The 18,055-nt window shown below is 39.9% G+C and overlaps 1 protein-coding gene across 1 annotated transcript; it reads left to right on the top strand.

Moving 5' to 3' along the window:
* Positions 1-845: 845 nt before the first annotated feature.
* Positions 846-17,388, top strand: rnf2 (ring finger protein 2). Its single transcript, XM_054627354.1, has 9 exons — positions 846-924; positions 5,577-5,673; positions 6,667-6,827; positions 9,138-9,220; positions 12,046-12,178; positions 12,271-12,370; positions 12,711-12,883; positions 13,973-14,162; positions 14,427-17,388. The coding sequence occupies exons 2-9, from the start codon at positions 5,587-5,589 to the stop codon at positions 14,526-14,528; spliced, it is 1,029 nt and encodes a 342-aa protein (XP_054483329.1). The 5' UTR covers positions 846-924; positions 5,577-5,586; the 3' UTR covers positions 14,529-17,388.
* The last annotated feature ends 667 nt before the right edge of the window (positions 17,389-18,055 follow it).

Below are 18,055 nucleotides of genomic sequence, written 5' to 3'. Positions count from 1 at the left end.
TCTTTCTTGTTGTATTGTCGGTCACCAGTTCTTTCATTATATACTAGAATACTGTGCATATTTGCCCCCTTTTTCACATACCTGTGCACGTTACAGTCATGTCTATATTTTGTTTTAACCTGTAACTGTCTAGCTTTGTTGTCCTTGTCTATAGCTGTTATTTCTATTGGGTGTAAGTACATTGAGAGAGATGGACAATAAAGCTGATTTGAAAAAGTCCTTTAAAATGGGGAGTCTTTACACAGACTTCCAAAAAAGCTTCCACACTAATTATTTTAGACATAGTCTGACTTGCAAATCTCCAAATCAATTGCCTACATACAATATTTACGTCAGTGATGAATATCTGCGTGCCACACACTGGATCACTAAACCAGAGCTATATCGCCCTCTAGTGGTCACAATGAAAACTACACCACAGTGGATGACCGGCGTGGATAAGCCTAATGCATGAATGAATTAATAAGTGAAGTGACTTTGAAGGGCTGATATAAAATAGAATAGAGAGACTCCTGTAAAAAAGACAGTTGGCTTGGCTACTCAACCAGCCCCCTCTTCAGAATGTAGGCTGTGATACACAACCAGAACCCGTCTGCTCTGTTTGACATTGTTTTCTCCTTTTCGAATGCAAAACAAAGCATTTATATGTTTCCGTAGTTTCTTTTTTTCTGGCTCCGATTCAGTGCCATGAAATATATGTTTTCCCGATGCAAGGCTGTTGGAGAATGGATGTGTATTGTCCACGAACAGGTTTCCCGTTGTTTCCACTTTGTCGAGGCCCCATCTTTTCCTCTATGATTAGGGACTCCGGGCCCCGTTGGCGTAGCGCCTCCATTTCCCAGACTGCATTGCGTCTCACACAGCCGCCATATTGCCTCCGCCGAAACGCGCTGGCTGGATCGACTCGTACCCTCAACTGGAAATGTAAGTAGAGAAACAATCACATTTCAAGCAAGCTAAGACTATATCGTTTTCATGTATGTAATTGTGTATCAATGCCCGTTTGCGTACTAGTTTTAAATTGTTAAAACGTGGTCTCAACAGGTATATATGTATATATATCTCTCTAACCTAAGGAGACTGGTGCGTCGGGTCTTTCTCTGTTGTTGTTTTCCCCTCTTGTCACAGCGACACATTCCATCCACGATTCCCTCGCAATATTTCAACTATGAGCCTTTTCTACAATTATCTCTTCTATTAAAATGGACAAAATTAAACTGTTTGGCACGCCTGTGTAGTCTTTGTCTTCGGCCGGCTACATATGTTAAGCTTATGTTCCTCTAATCTCATCGTTACGACAAAAAATTGCTAGCTTCAATTGTAGCTAGTTAGCATTAGCCGAGCCCCATGGAGTCTACATGAAATCTGTGCACGGGCTCTGTCTATTAACTGCAGCTGGTTGTTCTGGTATCAATAAGATGGACCGAATCAAATAAATAAATATATATGTATGTATATGTATGTATGTAGCTATGTGTTGCTACGTCTGGTCCTGTGATGGCCAGTAAAAGTAACTACTAACATTAACGTGACTGCCAACAATCATAGAGAACATTTGTTCATTTGCGTCCATTATTCTAACACAGTCGGGTTTGTTTGTTGACATACATTTCTGATTTTTGGTAACGTTGTAGCTCAAACGTAATAAGGTTCACGTCTCCGTTTTGTGATACATTTTTAAGCATGTATGGAAAGACACATCCGTTTTCCTTCTTATCGGTATTTGATACGGACTAACCCCCACTTTCACCTCTTGTCTGTCAAATTAGGCAGCATGGCCACACAACTCCAGCAATCAGAGTAGATTCAGACCTTTGACATTCAGGTTTTTTAGGCTAATCTTTTTGTCTCTTCTAAAGGCTGTTCTGTAGGCATGAAACACATAGGCCATCTGCCCAACACCCATTGTGTGTTACTACCCCTGGTTGACTTGAGAGTATATTTTGGTCAGGAATTCAAGCAATGCACCATCCAACAGTTTCAGGTGGCATTGACAAAGAGGCCAAACAATTATTTGAATTGCCAATTGGAGTGGATTGAGCATTTAGATGAATCAAGACCGATGCTAGTCCTAATGGCCCTCGCTTTGTTTTTGGGGAGAATTTATCTTACTAACTTTGATTTTAGAGGGGTTTTTTTTCAAAGCTGTAGTAAATGGTTAAGAAACCCTGAAAGCCACAGTTTTTAATTAAATTTCAATACAATTTCCTTAATAAAAGTAAACCTGGTATTAATATGAAAAAAAATCCCTTTTTGATTTATTTCACGTGTTGCTGTGTCTTGGCATTTCTTTACTTTTAGAAATCAACGCAATTACCCTATAGGGGTTAGACACACAACAAAAATGTATAACGTCATCCAATGCCATAGCCAAATTAGCAGTACATTTAACAGGGACCCAGTGTTTTTTAAATTGCCTGCCAGATATGAAAGTAGCCCCCTCACAAATGTGAAGAGAACCATTTCCTCTGGTAATGTATTTTCTCATTTCTTCACATTTACAAACAAATATTTGTTAATGAAAGAATGACGGTTGCAATAGACCGAGGCTTTTATGTAAGTCTTATATCAAAGTGAATTAAAATGCATTAGAAAAGTAGTCCTGCTCTAAAAAAAACCAATAATAATAGTAATTTAATTTAGCCTATTAATGAAATTTTGCATTTATTACGGTTAGATAGGAATACACTGGACCTAACCTAATTGATATGAACAGAAGGAGAAGCAGTCAGCAGGTTCCTTTTATGCAGAGCAGTTTTATTTTCTAAGGCAGATTTGTATTAGTTAAATTTTCAATTCAGTTTATTTTGTATAGCCCAAAATTACAAATTTGCCTCAGAGGGCTTTACAATCTGTACACATGCGACATCCTCTGTCCTGAGGAAAAGTTCTTACTTTTTCTCTGTCTGCAGGGTTTGTGCTCTCCTCAGTGAACAAACTCATTAACAATAAATCAAATCACAACAGATATTTTGCGATTACCAGGTAAATTAAAGAAGTAGCCCAAATCAACTCCAAGGCTTCACACATAATGTCTTTGGTCAAAAAGAAACAATTAAGGGAGTACAGCAGCGTATATAGGGTGCTTTTCAATCCTTCCTTGCATCCTCTCTCCTTCTGTGACCCGCAAATTGAATAGCGTTTGTACAGGCCTCCTAAGGCCCTGGTCTAACTGTACTCCTCCATGACATTTTCACCTTGATATTGTTTGTTTATAAGTGCAAACAGCTGCTGCCGTCAAATTATTATATCAATAAGAACATCATTATGCATTCAGCACTGATTTGCTCTATTTAATGTAACGTTGTCATGTATATGGACAGGAGTGTGTTTTTGTGTATATGATATATATATATATATATATATATATATATACACACTAGGGGTGTAACAGTTCACAAAATTCACAGTTCGGGTCCATACGGCAGTGGTGGCACGGTTTGGTATGCTTTTAATACAGAAGGAGAGATGCCAGAGAAACTTACTTGATTTAAAATATTTGTATTTATTAAAACTAACATCATAACGTTTTTACGTTGAACAATGATATATTAATATGTGTACAGGAAGCTGCAGCAACATGGCTTTTCATCTCTAATGTGCCGTTACAGTCGGGTCGCTCTGTGTAGCCCTTTACGTCCAGCCGTCTGTTATCAGAGCAACAGCGGCGATCGGGACATTTGGTTCTCTGTTTAGGCTTTTGTGTCTTGTGCATGACAGGAATTACGGTCTGGCTGAAACGGGCTTGTGAAGGAGTAATGTAACGGGACTCATTAACATTTGGCTTGTTCGTAAAGCCTGCCTTTTTTCATTTCAGAGTAGGGTCTCCTATCCGCCGTTCTAAGTGTACCGATCTCCGTGGTGATAGCTTTAGCCCCGTTTGAATCAGTGAGGAATAGCTGCCTTCACGCTGCGGGGAGAGTTTGTATTTTGTGTGTTGCTCTTTATTTTCCTGGTGAGCTAGTTCAGCGCAAACGTTCCTCACCGGAGTAGAATGTTATTCTTCCGTGGTGGGAGTGTCCGACAGCACAGACACGGATGTGATCCCGTATCCTTCCTGCCGACACGTGATGGAGGTAGCGGTGTAGTGCCCAGGAGGTGAAGAAACGTGTCAAAACACCGCTCCCCCTTGCAGAGAGAGTATCCCTGTCGTCGATTTTAGACGACTAGACCACCAAGTCGAATGTTAAGATTGCGTCACACCGCATCATGAAACCACAGTTACTGAAAACTTAACCTGGAGGAATTGGGCATAAAGGGGAAGGACCCAGCCATAGTGATGGACAACTTAACTTAATGCACTTTATTTCATAAGATGGTTATGGCATTTACATGTAAGTTAAGAGTGGTCAGAGACAAAAACATTATACAGTATGTATTTTATTTTTAGTAAAAAAAGTTCCCAGTGACACAATGAGAATAAAATGTGCACTTTATTTACATATCATTTTATTATGGCAAGTGCATATCAGTTCAGGGTGTTCTCCGATGAGTGATTGTTGTTCTGATGAAATTTGTCTGCTGAGTTATCAATTTGTTATGTAAATAATAGACTATCCAGGTGTCACATAGCAAGCTTAACGCAATATGTGTCGTATCGTATCCCAATATATCGGCTGGCCAATACACAGCCCTCATTTGAGGCATGTCTTGTCAGGTCTCCGATACTTCAACCAAATTAATCCCAACATTATACCTAGAACACTACTACAACAGACCTCTTTTCAGTTTAATGTGTTTTTACAACTATATGAAGAATTTTTTTTTGAAGATAGTAATATATATATATATATATTTACTTTTATAACAACCATAATAATATATAAATATTAATTTTTAAGATTATTGTGTACATTTTTCACACCGTGAAACCACCAGATTTTTAATACGATACTGATTTTTTTTTCATGCCACCCAGCACTACGCAGTAATACTCTAAAGCAATAGTTCCATTGGTACAGTCTGAATCTGCAGTGAGAGGCTGCCTGAACGCTGTGGACAGAAGGACTCGCCTACGGGCCGTTTACGTTTCCATCTGCTAATCCACATATCCTGATGATACCTTTTTGTAAATGAAATGTTTGAAGTGTATCCACAGAAATTGACTACAGAGCCCACTGCTCTTCTCAGGGACTTGAGTAGCACCATACTTAGCAACAGCTCTGGCTCAGGTGCACTTAATGTGGGCTGAACTTTAAACGGATCCAGCACTGTTATCCTGTAAATGACAAGCCACTTCTCTGAGTTTTGGTCAGCTTTTATATTTCTTATATTTCTTGAAACTGATTGCACTGTTAAGCGGTTCATTATTAACAACCCTACTACAAACTGTGCCCTGTTTGTATCAGAAAACACATTGTTGAATGATACAATGTCAGCAACAGTACCATGTTGTGGATTTCATTTGTTACAGTCTGAAAGTGAGGAACATCCAATGAAAATCAAAGTGTTTTCAAAGTTATTGTTAAAACTGTAAGGATATTATTAAGTACTAGTATATGTACTCTGTATTGGAAAGTACTCAAATGTAAGTACTTGGACTTGGCTGTAAAAATATTTTTTTGTTTTTGTTGCAGTGTTGCAGTGATGACTCAGACAGTTCAGACCAACGGGGTTCAACCCCTCAGTAAGACCTGGGAGCTGAGTCTGTATGAGCTACAGAGAACTCCACAGGTAACAATTCATAGTATTTCACTTCATTCACCAAACTGTCTTATCACAATCCTACTGCTTTTCTTTGTTTTTTTTAGACAGCCCTTTATCAATCACACACCATGTTGACCTGTGTTTCTGGCATACAGATACCGTAGGAAGGTATCTCCTATATTTTATGTAATAAAAGAGATTCTTATAAGATTCTGAATCAATTCACAACTTCCAAAAATCTATTTTTAAATAGTTTTGTTTTACCAAAGAACCGAGATACTGATGGACAGTAATCCTTCACACTAGGACTTTCAATTAATATTCTAAATTCAAGTTTGAATGGGGAAAACAATCCAAATTTAATATGAAAATGTATTGTTGATTTTGATAGATAAAAAATACCATTACCGAGAACTGTTATTTCTGAAGTTGGCCAGTTTCTAAGAAATAGAATTTAATTTCATTCTTTTATTTTTTCATCTTGTTATTCTTGAAGTCACTGAGAACTGATAAATACTAAAACTTTTAAGTAAAAGTGTTTTAGCAAGTTTAGTGTGTATAAATGTTACCTTTTGCCTTTGTGTGTTTACATTTCAATCAGTTGATTCTTTTTAAATATTATACCTATATTTTGAATCCAATCATTTAATCCTAATCACACTACTCCGCTTCCATGCCAATATCTGCCACACTGCCTTTAATGGTTTACAGTGGACTGGTGTGGATATTTAAATTGAAAGACCCCTATGTACTTAATTGATTTTGAATTGAAATCCTATCGTGAAAGATTCACAACCTTATTTATTTCTTATCAGTTGATAGGCTAACTATCCCTGTTACACAGCTCCTGAAAATAAAACATTGTGGTGTGTAATATCTAAAATGATGACTGTTAAATTGCTAGGGTTATAAGATTTTGAAGACCGTAACCTAAAATCATCAACAGCGCTTGTACCATTCCACATAGATGTATCTTTGTGTGTACTAACCTTCATCTTGCTCTGTTTCATACTGGCACAGGAGGCTATAACAGATGGACTGGAAATAGCAGTGTCACCCAGGTCCCTGCACAGCGAGCTCATGTGTCCTATCTGTCTGGACATGTTGAAGAACACAATGACAACCAAAGAGTGTCTGCACCGCTTCTGCGCTGATTGTATCATCACAGCTTTAAGATCTGGGTACATTTTTATCATTCAGTAGAAAGCATGTTGTTTAATGGATATGTCTAAAATCAGTAATCACATGCCCAAATGTACATTTAAAGCACTCTCAGAGAGAGATGGCGCAGTGGCCACTACGTTCACGGCCCCGGGAAGCGCAGAGCGATGCTGTAAAGCTGACCCAGCTAGAGCCGCAATCCACTTTCTATTTGCGAGCCGAGCTAGTCGCTGTGCAACACTGCGGTGGAATTGTGCACGGAGAGGGCCAGCCAGCCCACTTGTTGAAAAGTGTAAAATATTTTTGGTTCGTTAAGAACTTGTGCGGGCTGCCACAATCTAGGTAATTAATGGATTATGTCCATTCTGGCCACAAAGGGATATCCCTTGTTAATGCAATTTTAGTGAAAATGATGAGAGATGAAATCAATAGTTCTTTTTCTGTGCAAATTATTAACTTAAGCTGAACATAAGAAATATTTTTCACAGAACAAGGACTGTGGATTTTGTACCTGATCACATTTAAGTTGCTTTAGAAATTGGTATTCTCACGCACAAGAGGACTAATTAATAAATAAAAAAAAACGAGAATGATTTAGTCAGTAGAAAGCAGATCTTCGCCAGAAGTATATGCAAAAAACAGTGCTGTATTGTGTCAGTGAATGAATACAAATCACAATTGGGAAAACCCCTGGTTTAGACACCACTAGGCGGTGAGGCGTCATAAAACACTTTATTCAAACTCAAAACCAAACTGCAATGTATGCAGGCAATCAGCTCAAAGTCGTTGTATCAATTTTGCCTAAAGCTAAAGCTACCCAAACACAGCGTTCAATGCAGTAAAAGTGAGTCAATATCAATTGGTGATATATGCAACTTATGGGCTTTAAAGCGTAATCAGACACACTTCTTTCCAACTCAAAAACAATCGTCGATGTGTGGAAGAAATTGGCATAAAGTCTCTGTATAAAATACACTTCATACAATCCGGCCACAAACTAAATGAACCTCACCAAGCTGTCTGCCCGCTACGCAGAGGCTGAGTTGTGGCGAGGTCCGAGCAGTGTGTGCACGGGCAGTTTTGTTAGCGGTTAGCGAAACACACTATTCAAAACAATCAAAGTGAGCCGCAGAATAGCAGCCGAGAGGTATGCAGCAAAATGTCTTTGGTAGATACAACTACTATTAACCAAAATACCATCTGTTCAGTTAGCTGTAGCTGCCAGACAAAGGGTTATTCCCCACTGTGGGCACAGAGTAGCAGATGAGGGCTCAGAGAAGCACTCAGCTGTATTATCACTAGCAGCCAGGGACGGGTTAAGAGTAGTGAGTGTGGAGTCAGCTGGTGGCCAATGGCTATTTTAAAACAGATAATACAAGTTGTTGTGGGGAAACTGTGAGTCACCACAACCATGAGAGGTCATTGAGGAGGAAGACAAAACTGGAAAACCAAAACATTATGCAGCCTGGTGCAGCAGAATGCAACATCTTCGTTGGACAGAGTCAGAGACGCAGGCCATTCACTCACCTCTTACTCACTCGCCGATGCACGCACATAAGTGACCAATCGCATGATCCTCCTGGTGATGACAATAATTATAACTCTTTTCAATGTGCATAGGGGGCATGTGAATGTTGAAATGAAATGTGAACCTTATTCTTAAAATAATACATGCAGGTCTACTCACCTCTCCACATATTGGCTCAGCAGTAGCAACTGTCATCAAATAACATGGCATTACACTTTATGTCATCAACAGACCCCATGAGCAGAGACATGTTCTTAGTCAATAGTCAGTGGTTCTCTGTGCTTTTTTGACCATAAACTCTCTAAAAGGGTGCTGACTAATCGGCAGAGAAAAGGTTTATGAATATCAGTTATGCATAGTCTTGCAATTCGTTCTCTAAAATACCCAATTGTAGCCTCAAACACCTAGGGCATATTTAGGTTTGAATAGTGTTTCTCAGGCCCTCCGTAGCTGCATTGTTTGATTTAAAGGTTCAGTGTGTGGGATAAAGGGGGGTATATTGGTTGGCAGAAATATATCATAATATTTATAACTATGCTATTATTAGTCTATAATCACCTAAAACTGAGAAACGTTGTTTTTCGGTTACCTTAGAATCAGCTTTTTATACATAGCGGAAGGCCACCATAGTTCTCCATCATGGTGTAAAGGGATGAGTGAGTGTAGGGGTATTCAGTTGGTTTCAATTTGCAACCTTACCGCTATAATACTGCTCCTTTTTAAACGTACCCAGACAGAAATGATAATGCATTTGCAATGTGTTGCATTAATAATAGTCTGTCTGTGTTCCCTGTCTTTCCAGTAATAAAGAATGTCCTACCTGTCGTAAGAAGCTGGTGTCCAAGAGGTCGCTGCGTCCAGACCCTAATTTTGATGCTCTGATTAGTAAGTAACCACGAGAATGTCATGGAAATTCTGACAACCCACTCGAAGCCAACACACAAAAAAAAAAGAATCAGTGAGCAATCACTGTTAGGGGCTTGGGATGTTCACATTTTGTTGTCTTAATTGCCACAAGTTTTAGAGCTGTGGAAAATGTTCACTGTTCTGTCTTGATTGGGCTTCACCGTTGTCAGCGGGCTCCAAAGGGCCCCCAAACGCACACCATGGTTGGGCTTAAGTTCCTTTTGATGAACCATTCCAAACACCTAGAGAATTTAACAGATCCATTTCATGGATGTGGTCAGCAGAATCTGAAGACCTTCTCAATGGTTAATTGATTTGGGCTTTTGTGGAGGAAGTAAACTGTAGGTGACAAAGATCCTTTTGATTTACACGAAATGTACACGGTGTGGTCAACACATGATATACATCAGCATGACCTATGACTGGTGTGTGTTCTCTAGCACCACGTACTAGACACAGAAGTTGTTACAAAATTTACAATACGTAATTTCCATTCCACGCAGGAAATAATGTCTCCCTCTCTTTTACATTACACAACCTGACCTTTTAGAGTTTTCTATAGAACATGGAAATGTGTTTTCATTGGTTGGCACATCACACCCTATACAACCAGAGGTATTCACTTAAAATCCATAGAGATCCAGTTAGAGAAAATGTCTAACTTGCTCTTTCAAAATGCGATAATTCCCAAGAATTTTGCAAATATATATACAGTGGGTACGGAAAGTATTCAGACCCCTTTAAATTTTTCACTCTTTGTTTCATTGCAGCCATTTGCTAAAATCGAAAAAGTTCATTTTTTCCCCGCATTAATGTACACTCAGCAACCCATCTTGACAGAAAAAAACAGAAATGTAGAAATTTTTGAAAATTTATTAAAAAAGAAAAACTGAAATATCACATGGTCATAAGTATTCAGACCCTTTGCTGTGACACTCATATTTAACTCACATGCTGTCCATTTCTTCTGATCCTCCTTGAGATGGTTCTACTCCTTCATTGGAGTCCAGCTGTGTTTAATTAAACTGATTGGACTTGATTAGGAAAGGCACACACCTGTCTATATAAGACCTTACAGCTCACAGTGCATGTCAGAACAAATGAGAATCATGAGGTCGAAGGAACTGCCCAAGGAGCTCAGAGACAGAATTGTGGCAAGGCACAGATCTGGCCAAGGTTACAGAAGAATTTCTGCAGCACTCAAGGTTCCTAAGAGCACAGTGGCCTCCATAATCCTTAAATGGAAGAAGTATGGGATGACCAGAACTCTTCCTAGACCTGGCCGTCCAGCCAAACTGAGCAATCGTGGGAGAAGAGCCTTGGTGAGAGAGGTAAAGAAGAACCCAAAGATCACTGTGGCTGAGCTCCAGAGATGCAGTAGGGAGATGGGAGAAAGTTCCACAAAGTCAACTATCACTGCAGCCCTCCACCAGTCGGGGCTTTATGGCAGAGTGGCCCGACGGAAGCCTCTCCTCAGTGCAAGACATATGAAAGCCCGCATAGAGTTTGCCAAAAAACACATGGAGGACTCCCAAACTATGAGAAATAAGATTCTCTGGTCTGATGAGACCAAGATTGAACTTTTGGCGCTAATTCTAAGCGGTATGTGTGGAGAAAACCAGGCACTGCTCATCACCTGCCCAATACAATCCCAACAGTGAAACATGGTGGTGGCAGCATCATGCTATGGGGGTGTTTTTCAGCTGCAGGGACAGGACGACTGGTTGCAATTGAAGGAAAGATGAATGCGGCCAAGTACAGAGATATCCTGGAAGAAAACCTCCTCCAGAGTGCTCAGGACCTCAGACTGGGCCGAAGGTTCACCTTCCAACAAGACAATGACCCGAAGCACACAGCTAAAATAACAAAGGAGTGGCTTCGGAACAAGTCTGTGACCATTCTTGACTGGCCCAGCCAGAGCCCTGACCTAAACCCAATTGAGCATCTCTGGAGAGACCTGAAAATGGCTGTCCACCAACGTTCACCATCCAACCTGACAGAACTGGAGAGGATCTGCAAGGAAGAATGGCAGAGGATCCCCAAATCCAGGTGTGAGAAACTTGTTGCATCATTCCCAAGAAGACTCATGGCTGTACTAGCTCAAAAGGGTGCTTCTACTCAATACTGAGCAAAGGGTCTGAATACTTATGACCATGTGATATTTCAGTTTTTCTTTTTTAATAAATTTGCAAAAATTTCTACATTTCTGTTTTTTTCTGTCAAGATGGGTTGCTGAGTGTACATTAATGCGAAAAAAATGAACTTTTTCGATTTTAGCAAATGGCTGCAATGAAACAAAGAGTGAAAAATTTAAAGGGGTCTGAATACTTTCCGTACCCACTGTGTATATAGATAGATAGATAGATAGATAGATAGATAGATAGATGTCCGGGTCTGAATAGGACACTGTCTGGGACCGGGGTTGGCCTAAAAGTGACCTCTGCTATAGACCTTTTAGAACAAAGACTATTGACAAAAAACACAATACCTCATAAGTACATACGCATGTAGGACATAGGATAGCTTTCAAACGGAGTCCCTTGCAGAAATACCTTCTTTGGATACGTTGGACATGCAGATACTTCGGAGGCCTCCACTCAGCTATTTCTCATTTAAGACACAACAGACCCTTTTGTTGGGATCTGATAAAGAGGTTGACTTGTAAAAATGAAAACAACCAACTCGGATATTTATTAACTTCACTTTATAAAGAAGGTTTAATCACTACACAGAAAATCTGGATGATCTGAATATTGTGTAAAATATTCCAGAAGTTGGTTTAATATTAATTTATCCAATTTCAGGCAAGATTTATCCCAGCCGTGACGAGTACGAAGCCCACCAAGAGAGAGTCTTGGCTCGCATCAGCAAACACAACAACCAGCAAGCCCTGTCCCACAGCATAGAGGAGGGGCTGAAGATACAGGCTATGACTAGGTAAACAGGAAGCCCAACACAAACAAATTATGCAAATAGAATCGTAGAAAGCTGTCTCGCTCATGAATCGAATTTGCATTTGTTTCTGTCAGACTGCAGCGTGGTAAGAGACACACAGTGGAGAATGGAAGCGGAGCGGAGGACAATGGAGACTCCTCCCACTGTAGCAACGCTTCTGTCCACAGCAACCAGGTATGTTGATGTTTCACACATGAACAAATGTGACGAAAACCATGTGTGATGAATGCATTTTGTGTCCCCGTTACTATCACATTAAAGTGCCAAGCCTGAGAAACTGTCCTGGGAATCAGTTGTAATATTGTCACCAGTGAAAATATTGGTTGTATTGGTTTAAGTGTTTAGCCCAGACTAGTGTAATGATGAGGAAATATTGTAAGACACACGCTGCTGTGAACGGCTGAGAAGCAAGACCAATATGTGACTATAAGCATACATGGATCCTGGATGAGAGCACGCCCTCCTGTCCTGATCTGTTATGTCATCGTTATCAAATGCTGTGCTTTTCTCCAAGGAGGCGGGTCCGAGCATTAAGCGCACCAAGACTAGTGATGACAGCGGTTTGGACATGGATAACGCTGCGGAGAACGGGGGCGGGGACTCTGTGATCGATGGGGGGGCCAGCGAAATAGAACTAGTATTCAGGCCACACCCCACCCTGATGGAGAAGGATGACGGTCACAACAGGTATGTTGGCACACATCCAGCTCTGATTTAAGGCTTTGCCTGTGTCACACATGGAAAAGCATCTCTGAAGAAACAGAAAGCTGAGATAAGCTTTTACAGTAAACGGTGTGGCAACATTTTGCAGCGAGTTCTGTAAACAACCAGTATGTTTGACCGAAAATGTTTCCACTACAGATTGTCCTTTTTTATTTTTAGTGAACACTTTGTAGGCTGCAGATGTGTCTACTTGGCTTTGTACGATAAATCATGTGGGCACCGACAAGGACTTTCTGGTCGGGTTCTCAGCAAAAATAGACCTTGAAAGTGATCTGTTGAGGGCTGTCTGTGGACAACACGTGCTTATAAGCTGTAGTAGTACAGAATCGACAGTGTGGCTGCTTCAACCTCTAAACAGGGCAACGAAATAATAAGCGATTCTGTGACTGAGCTGATCACAGTAAAGACAACACGGCCCAACGTGACTACGGTGACGGATGAAACCGCCTACCCCTTCCTGTTGATGTTACAATGTCAACAACAAATCTGTGTTGAAATCAGCAGGAAGAGAGCCAGCAAAGTTGGAAGCCCTGGAGCTAACAGCTAACGCAAGGACGTTCCATTGAGTTGCATTATGATGTGTTCATGTTCTACTCCGTTAAAATAAGTATTGGGAGAAGTTAAACTATAATGTTATTAGATGTGTTCAAATGTAATCTTGTTAAATGTAGTTCTGAGCGGTCAGTTGATGGAGACGTTTTCATTGCAATACAAAATGGATATTAGAGAGGTAATTATGAGCTGTTTAACTTCCTAACTCTAGCTCTAAGCAGCTTATAATACATAATCAAAACTACGCAATACAAGATTTTTGTATTGAGTGGTTGGAAGAGTACAAAGGCGCTATACAAATGCAAGTCCAAAACTATTTTATACAAATAACCACTATTATCTTAGAATAGAATACTATCTTTTAATAATAACGTATACCTTTTATTTTTCCAGCTGATTCCAATCAGTCAGCCAAGACTGTGAGTTTTCTGAACTGTTCCAATGTACTCATCAACTGTGCCTGCCTGCTCATTGACACATGTTTTATGTGTTTGTCTACAGTGTGGAGTTTGTCCCTCGCTACATCAAGACGTCTGGTAACGCCACAGTGGATCACCTGTCTAAGTACCTGGCTGTCAGACTGGCATTGGAGGAGCTGAGAAGAAACGCAGAGGCCAGTCCTGTTAATGTGGAGGCAGCTTCAGAGAAGCAGTACACCATCTACATACCTACTGCTGGGAACCAGTTCACTGTGAGTATACACACGCACAGAACATGGTCATCTATACTCCAAAACCTACACTTACCCTATGTAATTAGTGACATCTCTTTTCCAGTCTATACTGCTGTAGATGCAGTTATTTTACTTATGTACTGCATTTGATGGATATATTTGGAAAGAACAGCTGTGCTGCTACAGGTGAATGGAACAACAGAGACTTGAGGATAACATAAAGGTTCATTAGAAAGGTCTTCAGGCCCTGATGGGTGTCTCAACTGTTCACTCTGTTCACAGGTTCTGAACGGCTCCTTCTCCCTCGAGCTGGTCAGCGAAAAGTACTGGAAGGTGAACAAACCCATGGAGCTCTACTTTGCTCCTACTAAAGAACACAAGTAGACACGCGCACATACACACAAACACACACACACACAGACACACACACACACACACACACGCACACACTCATACCAGTAGGAAGTTAACATATGGACTTGACTACACCTGCACACACAGAAATGGGAAGAGAGGAATGTGTGTCAGAAGGAGATGAGAGGGGTTGGTTAAACCCTCAAAAGGACTCTTGTAAAAAGAAAAAAAAACGTTGTTTTATATTCTCTGTATCTTTCTCTGTGTCTCTTTCTATTTTTCTCTCAGTAGAAGGTAGCAGATCAGTACAGCAGCCAGCAGGTGAACTGAAGTGATAATGGGCTGTTAATGGTATTTGTAGATTCTCTCCAGCCAACAGCACCTGCCCGTAGACACATACCACATGGATATATGTCAACTGTCCATGGCACTTTAAATTAATCTGACCGGTATGGAAGCAAAGAACGGCCATTATAATCAGAGTTTCTGAATACGTCATCTTTAATGGAATATTTTTACTTTGAGAGCCATCGATTTATGTGGGTTAGATTCCCCTCTTTGATATTTTCAAGTAATTTCAGGTTTAGAATTCTAAAAACTAAAATAGTTTTTTAGAGTCTCATTGGAACTTGACTTTCTTGGATCACATGACTGACAGAATGATATTGATGCTCTGCTGGTTATCCCTTGTAGTGTGAAGGTTTAAGTTAAAAAATATATTATTATGAATTTCACAAATCCAATCCAAGCAAATAGATTTACATAACTAACTTGAACTCTTGGATCTTTGTTTGTTTGGAATATTGGGCATTTGAATCTCCTGTCTGAATTTGTGAACCCTAGAATGTTTTTGGAATTGAGCAGCTTGAAATGAGCTACTTATTATTAATATATATTTTCAAAAGGGAGATTCAAAGCATAGGCGTTCAGAAAGGAGGTTTATGAGGTGTATATATATTTGATGTTCTACATTAAATAATCAGTTGTGATTAAATGTCATAAGTAGGTTTCAGGTGCTTATAAATTCAAATGATTAGTGCATTTTCTTTGCTTCCATAGATAATCCTCTAAAGTGATATCAGACAGTTTTATTAGATGTGTGTTGGGCCTTTGAAAAAACACCTGTTGAACCATATGTGGAAAACTACCACTGAGGGAAAAATGTGCTTTCATACTGAAAAACTCAACAGTCATGACCAGCAGTGGGCAGTGCAAGCATATCCAAATGCATCTATACAGTAATATGAAGCTACAAAGATTGCCTCAGGCAAATTTTTCCTTTTTTTTTTTTTTTTTTTTTTTTTTTTTGATAATGTTGCAAGTAACTTTTTTTTAACACATCATTCAAATTAAACTAGAGAATGGTGAACATTTGAATGGCTGCAGTGTTTTTGTCTGGAACAGGAAACAAGGGAGAGCAGCACATGAACGGAGCTGTGGTCCCTCTTCTGACTCTGATTCTACCAGTGTGAACGCATGCTAACAGGCCAGCTGCTCCATCAGCAGGGCTGCTCTTTCTTTTGTTCCTATAAAATGTGTACAGCAGAATAAGTCGCCTCATTAGGGAAAAAGTGAATTGTGATGGAGAAGCTCATAGCTGTTGTCTTGATCTGTTGCCTGTAGAAACAAACTGTCCTCTAATATCTGTGGCTTGTTCTTTTATAAATGTCTTTTGTAACATGGAGAGGAGTGTGTTGGATTGGATGCGGGTGGGTTGGGAAGATATGTTCGCAGCACCATGGACGGTTAGACCATTAAAGTATTGACTGTCACCCCAAACCTCCTCTCTTTGCTATTCAGTCACCACTGGCTGACCAGTGGGAGGATCATTCTGTAGCCCTCGCTTCTTTAGATGTAAAGAATGGGCACCAACATGACGTCTTCATATACAGCTCAGACATTCATTCCGCACAGAATACATGGTTAAATGTTTTAAAGTCCCAGTGAAACTGAAGTCGGAGCTACAGAGGACTGTTGGCCACACACACACACACACACACACACACACACACACCTCCCTCACCCCACGTTAGATCAGGAGGAGGGAGAGGTGAACGGGAAACTGCAGATTTGCAAAAAAAAAATATCAGCAAAGTTTCCCTTGAATGATTTCGACCTCAGTTTTGGAGTTGAAATGTTTTTGGCCACTTAGAGCCAAACAAACATTTCTTCCTTTCTCTCTATATGGCTCCTTTAGCTACTACTTCTCATTTGATTGGATTATTTTTCAAAGTTATAAAAACAGGCAGTGTCAACTGCAGCAAAAAAATTGAAATATGAACAATATTCAGTCAAGATAACTGATAAGAGCGCACTATTGTCACATTCCTGGGTACGTCTTTCACTACATTAAAAATGGAATGCGGCCCATTGAAAAATGCACAGGACAGTTCGGTCAGTATTTGTGAGTATGTACTACAGTTTTACTAAACCTAGAAATAACTACTTCCCTTCACCTGTGTACTGCTTTCATGTTTTACAATTTTTCTGTTCATTTGACAACATCTTAACACTCGGTCCATATTAGTTTTTTGTGGAGCTTTTAACTGCATCTCATGGTCTTCATCATCAAGCTATTATTTAGATCACAAGTTCCTTGCTCCCCTTGTTAATGTGCCAATGAAGCCTATTGATGGATCAAATGTGAGCGTAGCTGACTCCCCATGAGGGACACCACAAATGGAAGCATTGCGATTTGTAAGCTTCAGGAAAGAGAAAGCGGTAAGTTCCATAAACTGAACTGCCCCGATAGGCATGTGTCAGAGGTCAACCGCTGGAATCACAGCTCCCCTCCTGTCTCATTTGGTACCTGGCTGTCTGATTAGCTGTCTGTGTGTGGGACCTGTATACTGCATCTTTCTGTTTGGTCAATAAACCTGAAACTGTGTTCACCTTGGAACACAGAGTGCTGTTGCTTATGTTCTCATTGTCTGGTTATTAAATAGAAACATATGACTTCATAGCATCTTGGGTGGGATGATGGATTCTTGTCACTTACTATCTATCCCCTATTATAAAACTATTAAAATCTTAAACTTTACCATATTAAACTGAATTTGTAATACTGAGTATAGAGGTATTGCCAAGTTGGATTTAAAAAAAACCCAAAAAGGAATAGCCTTTAGTTATCAGGAAAAACATCAGTTGGGCTCAAATAACTGTAAACAATGTAGGGGGGAAACCCATTCACAAAAATCACTAACGTAACTTTGGGACAAAAACACTGGTCTCCTGGTTGAAAGTCCTGTGTTTATCTGGCCAATCTCCTTGTCTGTCCCAGCAGTTATCAACCTACAGCAAAGGCATTGCTTTATGAAATAAATGATCGAGAGAAATTTGTCCACAAATTCAGATTAATGACGGATGCACATTATACTCTGCTTGAGTTGCTACCTGTGGAGGAAAAAGGAAAACCATGAAATTTGATTCCAGGCAAACATTTTGGGTGAGATTTAGTTTTCTCACAGTGTCATGAAATGTTTGACGTGTGCAAATGATGGTGTCAACAAGTGGAGAGTGTCAAATATTGGATAAATAATATCAATCATCTCAATCAA

Source organism: Anoplopoma fimbria, chromosome 3 (genome assembly GCF_027596085.1).
Source record: "Anoplopoma fimbria isolate UVic2021 breed Golden Eagle Sablefish chromosome 3, Afim_UVic_2022, whole genome shotgun sequence".
In the NCBI taxonomy this organism is placed as follows: domain Eukaryota; kingdom Metazoa; phylum Chordata; class Actinopteri; order Perciformes; family Anoplopomatidae; genus Anoplopoma; species Anoplopoma fimbria.
The sequence above is the reverse complement of the archived record's forward strand: the minus strand, read 5'-3'. Positions and strand labels throughout refer to the sequence as shown.

Coding starts and splice junctions, on each gene's coding strand:
- rnf2 (XM_054627354.1), top strand. CDS start 5,587: ATGACTCAGACAGTTCAGACCAACGGGGTTCAACCCCTCAGTAAGACC. Junction 12,179..12,270: donor AAGATACAGGCTATGACTAG/GTAAACAGGAAG, acceptor TGTTTCTGTCAG/ACTGCAGCGTGGTAAGAGAC. Junction 12,884..13,972: donor AAGGATGACGGTCACAACAG/GTATGTTGGCAC, acceptor GTTTGTCTACAG/TGTGGAGTTTGTCCCTCGCT.